Source organism: Medicago sativa, chromosome 8, assembly GCF_051527215.1.
Source record: "Medicago sativa cultivar Bolivia chromosome 8, Bolivia_mono, whole genome shotgun sequence".
Taxonomy (NCBI): Eukaryota; Viridiplantae; Streptophyta; class Magnoliopsida; order Fabales; family Fabaceae; genus Medicago; species Medicago sativa.
The window spans coordinates 16,719,295-16,732,403 of record NC_140756.1 but is presented as its reverse complement, the minus strand read 5'-3'; the positions used below and the strand labels follow the sequence as shown (position 1 = coordinate 16,732,403).

The 13,109-nt window shown below is 30.9% G+C and overlaps 1 protein-coding gene across 1 annotated transcript; it reads right to left on the bottom strand.

The window, feature by feature from the left end:
* Positions 1-7,804: 7,804 nt before the first annotated feature.
* Positions 7,805-11,516, bottom strand: LOC146897390 (NAC domain-containing protein 68-like). The gene is made up of 6 exons (XM_085733201.1): positions 11,185-11,516; positions 10,830-11,107; positions 9,805-10,081; positions 9,454-9,719; positions 8,467-8,613; positions 7,805-8,356 (listed from the first exon to the last, which is right to left on the bottom strand). Exons 1-6 carry the CDS (start codon positions 11,360-11,362, stop codon positions 8,081-8,083), a joined length of 1,422 nt encoding a protein of 473 aa, XP_085589327.1. The 5' UTR covers positions 11,363-11,516; the 3' UTR covers positions 7,805-8,080.
* Positions 11,517-13,109: the final 1,593 nt, after the last annotated feature.

The following is a 13,109-nucleotide window of genomic DNA, read 5'->3' as shown; positions in this document are numbered from 1 at the left end:
GTGTCGTCATGTTTTCTAGTTAGTAGTTATGTTTTTTATGTGATCATGTTTAACTGACTAACTTGATGTGGTTTTTGTGTTTTGTTTGAAGAAGTAATGCCTAAATTTATTTTCTATTGTGCTTGAATTTCGAGGACGAAATTCTTTTAAGTTGGGGAGAGTTGTAACGCCCACCTTTTTATTTAATTATTTTAATTAGTTTTTAGAATATATTTATATATTTATATGATGTATATGAGGGATATATGATTTGTTGAGATTAGATGTCTTTTTATAATTTAGTTAATATATTTTGTTGAGCGGTATTTTGTTATGTTATATGTTGATATTTACTAGCATAATATATTTGTTATTTGTTATAGATATATATTTGTTATTTGGTGTATTATTATATATTTAGTAGAGAAATCTCACCCCTCTGCTTGGAAATGTTGCTCTTCGTATGGGTAACTTGCAGGTAACCAGGATTAGTTGCGGTCGTGAGTGGACTCCTCACAAGTGTGTCTTAGGTGCTCTAATACGTAACGGGATGTGATTATGTCTTCTATTTCTATTCCTTACGTATTACTTATGGATTTTTATGAATAAATGTTGAACAAAACTTGAGATTTTTATGATGAGGCCTGCGTGCCAAAGACTTTTTATGTTGAATGAACTAATTCCGCTGCGAAGTTTTGAATTACTTATGTTAAATGATTTTGAAGAATAAATTGCTATTTATTCAGTTTATGAATTTTTAAGAAGTGTAACATTCCGTTAAAGTTGAATTACTCTGATTTTTAATTATGAAATTTTTACGTTGGGAAAACAGGGTGTTACAATTGGTATCAGAGCAGGTCGGTCCGTCCGGCCAAGTAGATGAGTCGTTGTGTCGTGTCGTCATGTTTTCTAGTTAGTAGTTATGTTTTTTATGTGATCATGTTTAACTGACTAACTTGATGTGGTTTTTGTGTTTTGTTTGAAGAAGTAATGGCTAAATTTATTTTCTATTGTGCTTGAATTTCGAGGACGAAATTCTTTTAAGTTGGGGAGAGTTGTAACGCCCACCTTTTTATTTAATTATTTTAATTAGTTTTTAGAATATATTTATATATTTATATGATGTATATGAGGGATATATGATTTGTTGAGATTAGATGTCTTTTTATAATTTAGTTAATATATTTTGTTGAGCGGTATTTTGTTATGTTATATGTTGATATTTACTAGCAAAATATATTTGTTAATTGTTATAGATATATATTTGTTATTTGGTGTATTATTATATATTTAGTAGAGAAATCTCACCCCTCTGCTTGGAAATGTTGCTCTTCGTATGGGTAACTTGCAGGTAACCAGAATTAGTTGCGGTTGTGAGTGGACTCCTCACAAGTGTGTCTTAGGTGCTCTGATACGTAACGGGATGAGATTATGTCTTCTATTTCTATTCCTTACGTATTACTTATGGATTTTTATGAATAAATGTTGAACAAAACTTGAGATTTTTATGATGAGGCTTGCGTGCCAAAGACTTTTTATGTTGAATGAACTAATTCCGCTGCGAAGTTTTGAATTACTTATGTTAAATGATTTTGAAGAATAAATTGCTATTTATTCAGTTTATGAATTTTTAAGAAGTGTAGCATTCCGTTAAAGTTGAATTACTCTGATTTTTAATTATGAAATTTTTACGTTGGGAAAACGGGGTGTTACATTTACTGTCTACTCATGTAGGGTTAGGGTAAAAAAATATTTTATTGTTTATAAAAGTTTTATTTAAAAAAAAAATTTGTGGATTAATCCCGATTAATATTAATACATCCTTTGTGAATTAATCTATGAACACTTGAGTTCCTTTTTCTCCCATTAAGCTTATTTCCATCTCAGATTCAGGTTTCAATCCTTTTCCTTCCTTCCTTCCTTCAAATTTTTGAAAATCCAACACAATAGCATCCTCAAGCAGCAACGCTTCTAATCCTCGACCAAACGAAGAAAGATGCAAATCTGGGTAACGTGAATAGGAGGAAGCTATGGTAAAAGATGTAGATCTGTGAAACTCTAACACTTCTGATCCTCGATTGTGAGACTCAGATCTCTGATTTGAAGAGCACATTTGAGGTTAGGGTTGTTGAAATTCAAAAGGAAGCTATGGAAAAAGTTGAAGAAATGTGTGAGTTGCAAAAGATTCAATATTGAGATGTTGAAGTTGAATGAAGAATTTCATAAGAAAAGGAATTGAATTTCAATTGTTATGTACTTACTTGTTGCTTTAATCATTTACTTATTCTGTATCTCAGCAAAAAAATTCAATATTTAGTCATTGTTTGTTCATTGTTTAGATTTTTATGTTAGGTTGTTCATGTTTGTTTTTAGTTATGGTGTTAATCCAATCTGTCTTTAATGTTGAAATTGTTAATGTTAATGAAACCTGTTGTTATTTAAGTTTGGGCTATGAAATTAAGACCAGATTTATTAATTTCTGGGCAATTATAGAAGTTTTTTGACAGAGTTATGAATTTCTGGATAGAGTTTGAATTTTGCCGGGCAGAGTTATGAATATTCTAGGCAAATATTGAAGATTCTTGATAGAGTTATGAATTTATGGGTAGAGTTTGAAGTTTCTGAGCAATATATGGTCAATTTAGGAAGTTAATATTATTTTACGTTTTATTAACCGAAATGGTAATTTATTTAATTAATAAATGTTTTTGATTTATTTCCACAATACTATGGGATAACAAAGCCAACTTTTCTCCCATTTGCCAATCACAGTACATGCAACATGTGATATGTGACAGAAAAAACTTAATTGATGGGTAACAGGTTAACAGCTTGTAACATCCCATCATTAGAGAACCAAACTACTGTTTATTTGTACTTTTTTTTACAAAAACCTACACTCTTTGCAGAAAACTATCATAACCTACATTGAAAATTATTTTTTTTAAATCTAGTAACATAGTTTGGTTTTTATGTAACAAATCCCATTACATTAATTTGGAATTAATATTATAATAAAGATATTTTATGATTAATAATGATTTGAGTGAGTACTTAGTCAAATAAATGGATAATTATCATACTGTAGAATCAAATCGTAGTAATTAGTTAAGAAACTTAAACTTTATTCGACGCTGTAATTTGTAAAATATTAACGAGTAAAATTTGTGAAACATCGTCGTATCACAAACACCGTAATTTGTAAAATGTTTACAAGTAAAATTTGTAAAACATCATCGTATCACAGATTTCAATTTTTTAATTTTTTTAATTTGACGTCGTAATTTGTAAAATGTTGACGAGTAAAATTTGTGAAACATCGTCGTATCACAAACGCCGTAATTTGTAAAATGTTGACGAGTAAAATTTGTGAAACATTCTCGCATCACAGATTTCAATTTTTTAAAGGTGTAATCTTGTGTGGAGAGTGTATAAGATTGTTGTGGTCAAAGATCAATCTAACAACATATATTCCTTGCAAAAACTGATCCATGGTGGAACATATTGGACCAATGGTCCATATTAGAATTTGTCTGTTAACAAAACTCTATACTTATTTAACTCATAAAAAATCTCCTCCAAAACTTACGTCAAAGGTAAAATTGTAATTGTCTTCCCTACTAAACCTTTTGTAGCCAACATCTATCAATTGTCACTAACCAGTCCAATCCCTAATGTATCAATTGACTTTTGTTATCAAAGAAATGTCATAAAATGATTATCATACACTTTATCAAAGAAACTGTTCAATATAGCACACATTTGTCAAAAAATAAAATACATTATGATGTGACCAAAGAAGCACTTTCCCATTAATGCACAAGTGCTTTTTAAATAAATATTTTTCTGTTTCAATCATGATGAGATCCAAAAGATAAACATTACACTGCCTTACATTGATGGTATGTTTTTTTTTTTTCCAATGTGATTTGGTTTCATATGATAAAGCAAAACATTCCATAACATTTATAACATTACACTGCCTTAAATGTTTGTTGCTTTTAAGTTATTACAAACCAAAATAATCATATTTATTTATTTCAATGACACTAACAATATAACAAAAAAATATAATCTAAATTCTTTTTTTTTAATAACATCAACAACGATCTTTATTATGGAAAAATTTGTTTAAGGGTATAATTGGGATAATGAAAAAGTAAGTATAAATATATTCATCTAGTTTTTTTACATTTTTTAAATGATAAGGGGAAAAAACATATATATATATATATATATATATATATATATATATATATATATATTATGCTTGTACATTTGTTTTAATAAATTTATTCTTATCTGTTTGTTACATGCATGTGTGTTATTTGTATTGAAAATTAAGAGTATTTTTGAAAAGAAAAGTCCAGCCCAAAATTGTTGAAATTGATATTTTTTTTTATATATAGCATAGATGTATGTATGTATATAACCATCAATGAGAACAAACAAATTCTCCATTTAATAATTTGACTAAGACAATTCTTTCAAAAAAAATCCGACTACGATAGTTGTATTATGCCTTCGAGATGAATCATTATGTCTAATGTTCATTATACAAAGATATACCATGCTAATGTCACATCAAATTCAAATACATCATCTTTCAATGCTATTTTACTTCTGGTCATTTGAGGATGGATATATGTGTAATAATATTGATCATAGTTAAGGCATTGAAGTAGCTCTACAATTTTTGTGCTGGAACCATAAAATAAGTACTTCATTCCTAAATATAAGTAAATTTGACTTTTTAGGTTCATTCAATTAGTGATGTATGTGGTCAATATCATGGATCACATATGTCAATATGGATCACATACGTCATTAATTGAATGAACTTAAAAAATCAAATTTATAATTAAAAACGGAGGGAATATAAATTTAGTGGGTCAATTTTGCTTATTTTTTTAGAAAAAATTTTGCTTTCTTTAAGACGCTAAAGTAGTCCACTTAAATTGATACTGAGGAGAATCGAACCTGACCTTAAGAAGGAGCGCACTCTCAAATCTCATGTCAATACCATCAGACCAACCCAAATAACTTATTATTTTGTTATGTCAATACCATCAGACCAACCCAAATAACTTATTATTTTGTTGTCAATATTATACACCATTTGCTGTTACTATTTCGTTTTTTTCGTGGTGTCCAAGTTTCGAACCCCGGACCTTGCATATATTATGCATTGTCTTTACTAACTGAGTTTACCTCACGGGAACCGTTACTATTTCGTTTATTACAATTTATATATGGTTAACATCTTCATAAGCACAATTTCATCCTTAATGCACATTAATTAAACCAAGTAAGTGCTTCTTAACTTACAATTTATCTATTTCTTGCATAAGAGGATGCACATTAATTAAACCAGGTAAGTTCTTCTTAATTTTAAATTTTATATTCTTAAAAGTTCATTTCAATTGTTTTTTTAGGTTCAACACATATCCTGTTGTTTGGATATCTGGATTGCAACAAAATCATCTGCATGGAGAATCTTATTCCTACTTAATTGATTTTTATTTTGGTTGAACAATTCCATGGATTGTACAACAAAAGTGATAGACATGCCAATGCATTATTTGGTATGCCACGTTATCTAATACCTATATTCCTACTTTAATTCCCTTATCAATCTAAATCACTTACCAAGACATCTAGGTCTACTTTACTACATACCAAACCACATGCAAGCTCAATTTTTCTGTCATATCTCACTAAATCTATATAAAATATTTTCACACGGACTTAATCAACATATTAATCATTACAAACACATAATCAATATTTTATTATATCAGAACTTAAAGCATTTCATACAAAGTTCTAACCATTGTACTGTGTCTATGTAGCGATTGGAAATTTCTACATAAAGTCAATCATATGCTTCAATGAGAAACCAATTAATATCTAAACACTGAAATATTCTAAATATCATGGCTGGATACTGTGCAGTAGTAGTCAAATTTTGAAGTGACATTTAAAATCTTTGCAGGATTAATTTGACAAGTCAAAAATAATCTTTGAAGACCAATCATGATCTAAAAATTTGTCACCATGTGAACATTGAATAGTAGAAACTTATCCTCTTAAACTTACATCAAGGGAAAATGTAACTGTCACAAAACAGTCTAGTCTCAATGTAGCTAGCATGTGGCATTTTTTATCAAATAAACTCTTCAAAATTAATGTATGTATAGGTTTTTCAAAGAGCTGAAATGACCATCAATCTATCATACATACTATCAAGAAACTGTTCAATATCAACACACATTTTTCAAAAAATAAAATTTCATCATGACTATAGATATGATATGACAAAAGAAACACTTTCATATCAATGCCTTACATTGATGGAACTTAATTAAAAGTATATCTTGACAGAGTTATTCTAAATTCATCAAATAAAATAAACTTACTTACCATTCAATGTTCACATGGTGATAAACTTTAAGATCCTGATTGGTCTTCAAAGATTATCTTTGAGTTGCCAAATCAATCCTTCAAAGATTTTACATGTCACTCCAAAATTTGGCTTCTGTTGTATATCTTTTATAAGCTAATAAATTAATTTGATGACATGAATCTTTGGAGACAAATTTAATAACAATCTTACGACAACAACTAACTGCAGACTAATTGACTATGGAAAAAACAAGAAATAATGAGTCTACAATATATATTACATTATGATAAAAAAGATGCAGTCAGCTTGCATAAGTGCAAATCCATGTGAATTCTGAAAACTTAATTTACCTATCTTATAATGGTGAAATTCCTAAAACAAACACAAAGCCTAGTGGCAGCACCTACGGATCGTTAAACGTTTCTACGGTCCTTATTTGATTCTGGAACAGATTAGACAGGTTGCTTACAAACTGGCCTTGCCTCCTCAGTCCAAAATTCATGATGTTTTCCATTGCTCCCTGGTCACGAAGGGCCTCCTCCGACAGTCGTTGATCAACTTCCCCGTACTCGGTTAATCATTGTCCTCTTATTGTCTCTTTGGCCATACTTCAGTTTCGCACTCGTTTGCTTGATTGCCAGCTGTCTAATTCGCTTTGGTTCGATTGTCAGCGGACTTCCCTTAGATTATACTTCTTGGGAGAATTGGTAGACTTATGCAACACCTTCAATCTTAAGGACAAGGTTGATTTTGATTAGGGCTGCATTGTTATGAGCAAAGCCCAAAGAAAAGAGTCCAACTCAGACCCAGTTACTAAAGATGGTTCAAGTGACTCAATTATGATAGAACAAGGTGGATTTACCAATAGAACAAGGTGGATTGCTACGAAGAAACTTGTGCAGAAACAATTAAAACAGAAAACTGTGCAAGCGTAGGGTTTCTAGGATTTATGAGATTTGAGAGAGAGAGGTTACTTGTGATTGAAGAAAAACTGAATCTATTATTATGAATGAGTCTTAACATATTTACAAGCAATAAGAAGCTTATATACAAAGAGGTTTTGTAACAAACTAAAACAAACTTTCTAACTTGGTTAACAAGCTAACCAAAGTAAGTTACCCTAAACTCTAGGATTTATTTTCTAACTAAACTGAATTCACAATCTAATAAATTAGGCTCAAAATTTTAAATCAAATTCCCCTTTCTATTATTCTTGAGGAGGTTTTCTCTGTCCCTTTAAATCAAAGATTCACATTTCACCATCAAACTGTCAGTTATGAGTCATGCATAAGTTCACAAACAAAACTAATTCAACCTAGACATTTCATTCAAGTACTTTATTCCTAATCTATAAAAGAAAATCACCCTGCATTGCAAAAATGTGGCAACACTCATGTTACCATAATGGATGGTTCACAAACAAATGGAAACAGACTTGTTGGAATTGATTGGAATGAAACATCCTAGAACAAGTCTCACATCACCGATCAGTATGTTAAAGGAAGAGGGAGGTCGATGTTGTATATACTGAATCAAATTCTTATTTACAATATGCACAAGTCGGAAACACTTAAGTTTATATCTAACTCTTATCTTTATCTCATACTCTTGTCTTAACATGTTGAGAGCTGTACTATAAATATTTACTTCAGAGAGTGGGATAGGCTTCGGAGTTTTTCACATTATATTCTTGTATTATGATTGTCTTCTGTTTTCACTAGTTACAAAATCCGCATTAACAAACATCGAATTGACAAACTTGTTTTCCTCTTCGACAGTTGCAAACGTGCTCTGGATAACATTGTTGTCGTTTTTTAAATAGGCATCGTAAAATTGTGAGTTCGAGAATAATAGTTCCGGCTCATTTCCATAGATTGAAGATTGTTGAGTAGAGAAGGGAAAGTATTTGTCTGCTTGGAAAGGTTCCTCAAACATTGACCCCATATTTATTTCTGGCAAAGTGCCACTTACCTGAAAGAAATATAAAACAAGTATATGTTCTCAGCATGTTCCATGTGGAAAGGTGTAAAACCAAGACTTCGTTTTAATTTGAAAATTCCTGTCAAGGATGAACTGCTTACATCTGAAATTCCTTCAGCTGTTTCTTGATTTTCGTAGTCAGAACTCATGTGTCTACTAGACTCGCCTTCGTCACATATAATCATACCAGCTTCCTCTTCAATTTTTTTCTCAGCTTTCTTAATCAAGCGGCACAAAACAAAAGTCCTCTACAAAATTTGGAGGATAATCAACATTTTATAATGTCTCATATTGGAATTAAACTCAAACTCCGAGGTTACAAAGTGAAATTGTTATCATGCATCTCATGGATCGATTAACTTTTACTTTATACAATGCATACACATAAATACCAAGAGGTCCAAATCAAGCCAATGCTTCAAAATCTGAAATTGTTTCATGAACTTCACAGCAAAAACTAAAAAAGAGTGGCTTGGTATGATGATCAAGAAAAATAGTATTTCAACAAAATCTTCATCTCAAAGAGAGTTACATACATAGCATAGCAGAAAAAGACAGTGATGGATCTTTCCATAAAACAAAACCAATTTGAGAAACCAGTAGAATATGTATAAGAGGATATTACTAGTAAACAACAGGTGATTATCAGTCATATATAGATCATAGATGATAGAATAGAGTTAGTTACACCAAAATAAGCTAGTTCAAAGTCAGTTATAACTGGTTACTTGTGATCCAAGTCACCTAGCTCTGTTCACTTGTATATATATGAATCATGAAACTAACTTTCAGTTTAGATCATTCATTCCAATATCTGAGATTTCTTTGTTCATTTCTCTCTGGTTTTGATATCCTCACAATATGACACTAAAAGAAAAAGGGGTTCAAAATCAAATTTTCAAAGAATGAATCCAATCATCTTCAAATTTCAGAACAGCCTATCAGATAAGAAATATATCAAATCCTGAAAGAAAAAAACACATACAATACTATACTCATTTCATTTCTAGTGATTAAAGAATATTTTTTTTAAAATGTTACATATTAAAAGCATTAAAAGTTAAAACCTTAAATGTAACATAACAAACCTGGTGATCCTCAAGGGTGGCATTATGATACTCATGAATGATCCAATTGGTCTTAACAGCAGGAACAGGATTTTCATGGTAAACAAGAGTCTTCTTAATCCCAATTACTTTATCGGTACCCCTAATCCTAATGTTACGGTCCATTCCAGTAGCTTTCCAAAAACCATTTTTTGTTGTCCTATTAATCCTTTTACTCTTTGCATACTTGTATTTAAGAGGACACACAAAAAACCATTCCGGATCATCAGACTTTATCACTGAACGAGCTGAAAAATAACAAAAACAGTAATAAAAATCACATTTTTGTGTCAAAATAATGATGGGATTTGTTTATTTGTTTTATATATTTACCTGGTAATTCCCATGGTTCGAACTTGCGAATATCAACTTCAGCTATAACATTGTTTACAATTGCGTCATTACCAAGCAACTTGTTTCTAAGGTAGTGACTGATTAGCTCTTCATCTGTTGGACAAAATCTGAATCCAACAGGAGGAACAAGAAGAATGGGAGGAAATGAGGCTGTCATTTGTCTGCTAGGCTCCCCTTCATCACACATCATTGTATCATTTTCCTCTTCGCCTTTTATCTCGGCTTTTTTCATCAAGCGACACAAAACAAAAGTCCTCTACAAAATTTTGGAGCATAATCAAACATTTAAAAGAGACAATTGGAAAAGGATACCTTATTATTAATCAGAGTAGTATTATTATTTTAAAACTATCTCAGAAAGGCATGTATTACATCCCTTACCACTGAGCTCGCTCCACTGCAGTCGGCTTTTCATGTACTCACACATTTGGGACGAACATGATCGGACGTTTTAGATTCATGTTATGTACTTTGAATTATAAAATAAAAATGAAACTCTTCTTTTTTGTGAATCGTCCGATCGATGTCTCAAATGCATGAACCCAATCAATGCAGGGAATTCAATTTCTGAGTTATCACCTCAGAGTTGATAATCAATATTCACTTTATACTCAGTACAAATAAGTACCAAAACAAATCAATCCTATGTCAAAAAAAGAAAAAGACAAATCAAGTCAATGCTTCAAATTCATACAAAACAAAACAACCTGATAAAGAGTGATTTTGATTGGATATAAAGCAAAATACCTTTTCATCAAAAACTTCATCTCAAAAATAGTTTCTTAGTATAGCAGAAAGTGACAAATTTTTGTGAAAATTAAGTAACCAATTATAATATGATACCAAAAGAAAAAGGGTCCAAAAATCAAAATTTCAAAACAATAAATCCAATATCCTCATATTTCAGAACAACCAATTGGATAGAAAATATCAAATCCTTAAAAAGGAAAAATAAACTAATGTGACAACATTAAAAGTTAAAACAATGTTGTAACTTAACAAACCTGTGTATTATCATCAAATCTGACACTGACAACATCATGGTACTCACGAATAACCCAGTTTGCTTTAACACCAGGATGAGGAGCAAGGTAGTAAACAAGAGTCTTCTTCGTCCCAATAACTTCGTCAGTACCTCTATTCCTAATCGAATGATCTTTTCCAGTAGCTTTCCAAAATCCAAACTTTGTTGCTCTCTTAAGCTTATTGCTCTTTGCATACTTGTATTCAATAGGACACAAGAAAAACCATTCCGAGTCATCGGATCTTATCACTGAATGAGCTGAAAAAGAAGGAATAATATATCAAAAAGATCACATTATTATAAGAAAATAATGGTGGGGTTTGTTTGATATTTACCTGGTAAATCCCAAGGTTTGTACTTGAATACATCAACTTCAGCTATGACATTGTTAACAAACTCGTCATTGCCAAGTAACTTGTTTCTGAGATAGTAGTTTACTAACTCTTGATCTGTTGGACGGAATCTGAATCCAACAGGAAGAACATCATGAATGAGAGGAAATGGGGTTGTCATTGATGTTGTTTTTGTATAGTTTTGAGAGAGGGGTTTACTAAGAGAGGGATTTACGAGCCAAATATCAGGGATTTGAGAGAGGGGTTTGCGATATCTGTGAAAGAATTCTGAGAGAGAGAGAGAGAGAGAGAGAGAGAGAGAGAGAGAGAGAGGACGAAGAGAAAGTGGTTGTGCAATTTGTAATGGTGAAAAGTAGTGAGAGTAGTATTGAAGGTGATCACAGTTCTATTTTTGGCTTAGCTCAGAAGTTAAAGAAAGATAAAACAAAAACAAAATATGGAAACTGTCTATTACTACTACTACTACTACTGCCTGTCTTACTTTTCAAATATTACTTTTCAAATATTATTAGTTCAATCCCTATTTATATTATCTTTGGACAATATCCCTGTCTATTACATAGCAAAAATTTCGACTAAGAATGTTATGCTATTTTATATATAAAAACTTAAAGACGTCTAAATATTTTTGAATTATAATTCTCTATGTATATTCATATTTTAAAATTATTATATGATTTTTTTCATTTTAAATACTATCAATATATATATATATATATATGCGTGACCAAACAATCATTAAACAATTTATCTCTCATACCATTATATATACTAGCGAAAAGACAGACGCTCACGTGTTCGTCTTTCCGCTCTTTTTATTGCGCTAACATTTGAAAATTATTAACGTTTTTTTTTATGAAATTTGATTTGAATTAAAACTAAAAATATAAATGTTTGTTGTTTTCAAGTTATAACAAATCAAACTTATCGTGATTATTTATTTCAATGACATCAACAATATAACAAAAAATATATAATCTAAATTCTTTTTTTTCAATGACACCAACGACGATCATTATTATCATAAAAAAAACAACGATCTTTATTATAGAAAAGTTGTTTAAGGGTATAATTGAGATAATGAAAAAGTAAGAACAATATACTCATCTAGTTTGTTACACGTTTTTAATGATAAAGGAAAAAAAACATATATATATACATATATATATATATATATATATATATATTCATATCGTGTTTGTTACATTTTTTGAATATTAAAATTTATTCTTATTTATTTGTTACATGTGTTATTTGTATTGAAAATTGAGTGTATTTTTTGAAAGGAAAAATTCAGTCCAAAAGTGCTTTTTTTTTTGAATCGGCAATAATTTATTAACCAACAAGCCCGCGCGAGAAGCACTAATAAGCTTGGGTGGAAAAAAAATACATACAAGGGGAAATCGGTTGCCATAAAACGGTGGCTCGAACAAAAACCCCTTAAAAAACCACCCATAAAACAAAGGACCAACCCAAAAAGGTAATGACGCAGGGATATACAAGAAACAACACTACTTGCATACTCAAGCGTCAGCACCCCTACCATCCAAAAACTCAACCAAAGCTGCTCTTACATAACACCAACACAAACCAGCCAGCCCAAATATAGCAACACGGCAACAGCCAGGGAAAAAAAATGCAGCAGCACCCTATCCCCACAAAAATTCAACCAAACCGCCCAACACCTGTAGGCACCACCTACCTTATCTAGATAGACATTCTCTTGGGTTCCAACACCACTCATAAAATAAACAAGTCGGTATTTTCACCCTAGTCATACACCAATGCCAGGATGTGACCTTGACTTGTTCCACCATTTCATCAATCCCCGGAATTACATTATTAAAAATTCGACCATTCCTCATCTTCCAAATAATCCAAATGACCGCATTCCAAATCACTAACAC

Coding starts and splice junctions, on each gene's coding strand:
- LOC146897390 (XM_085733201.1), bottom strand. CDS start 11,362: ATGACAACCCCATTTCCTCTCATTCATGATGTTCTTCCTGTTGGATTC. Junction 10,082..10,829: donor GATTTGATGATAATACACAG/GTTTGTTAAGTT, acceptor AAAATTTTGTAG/AGGACTTTTGTTTTGTGTCG. Junction 9,720..9,804: donor CGAACCATGGGAATTACCAG/GTAAATATATAA, acceptor GTTATTTTTCAG/CTCGTTCAGTGATAAAGTCT.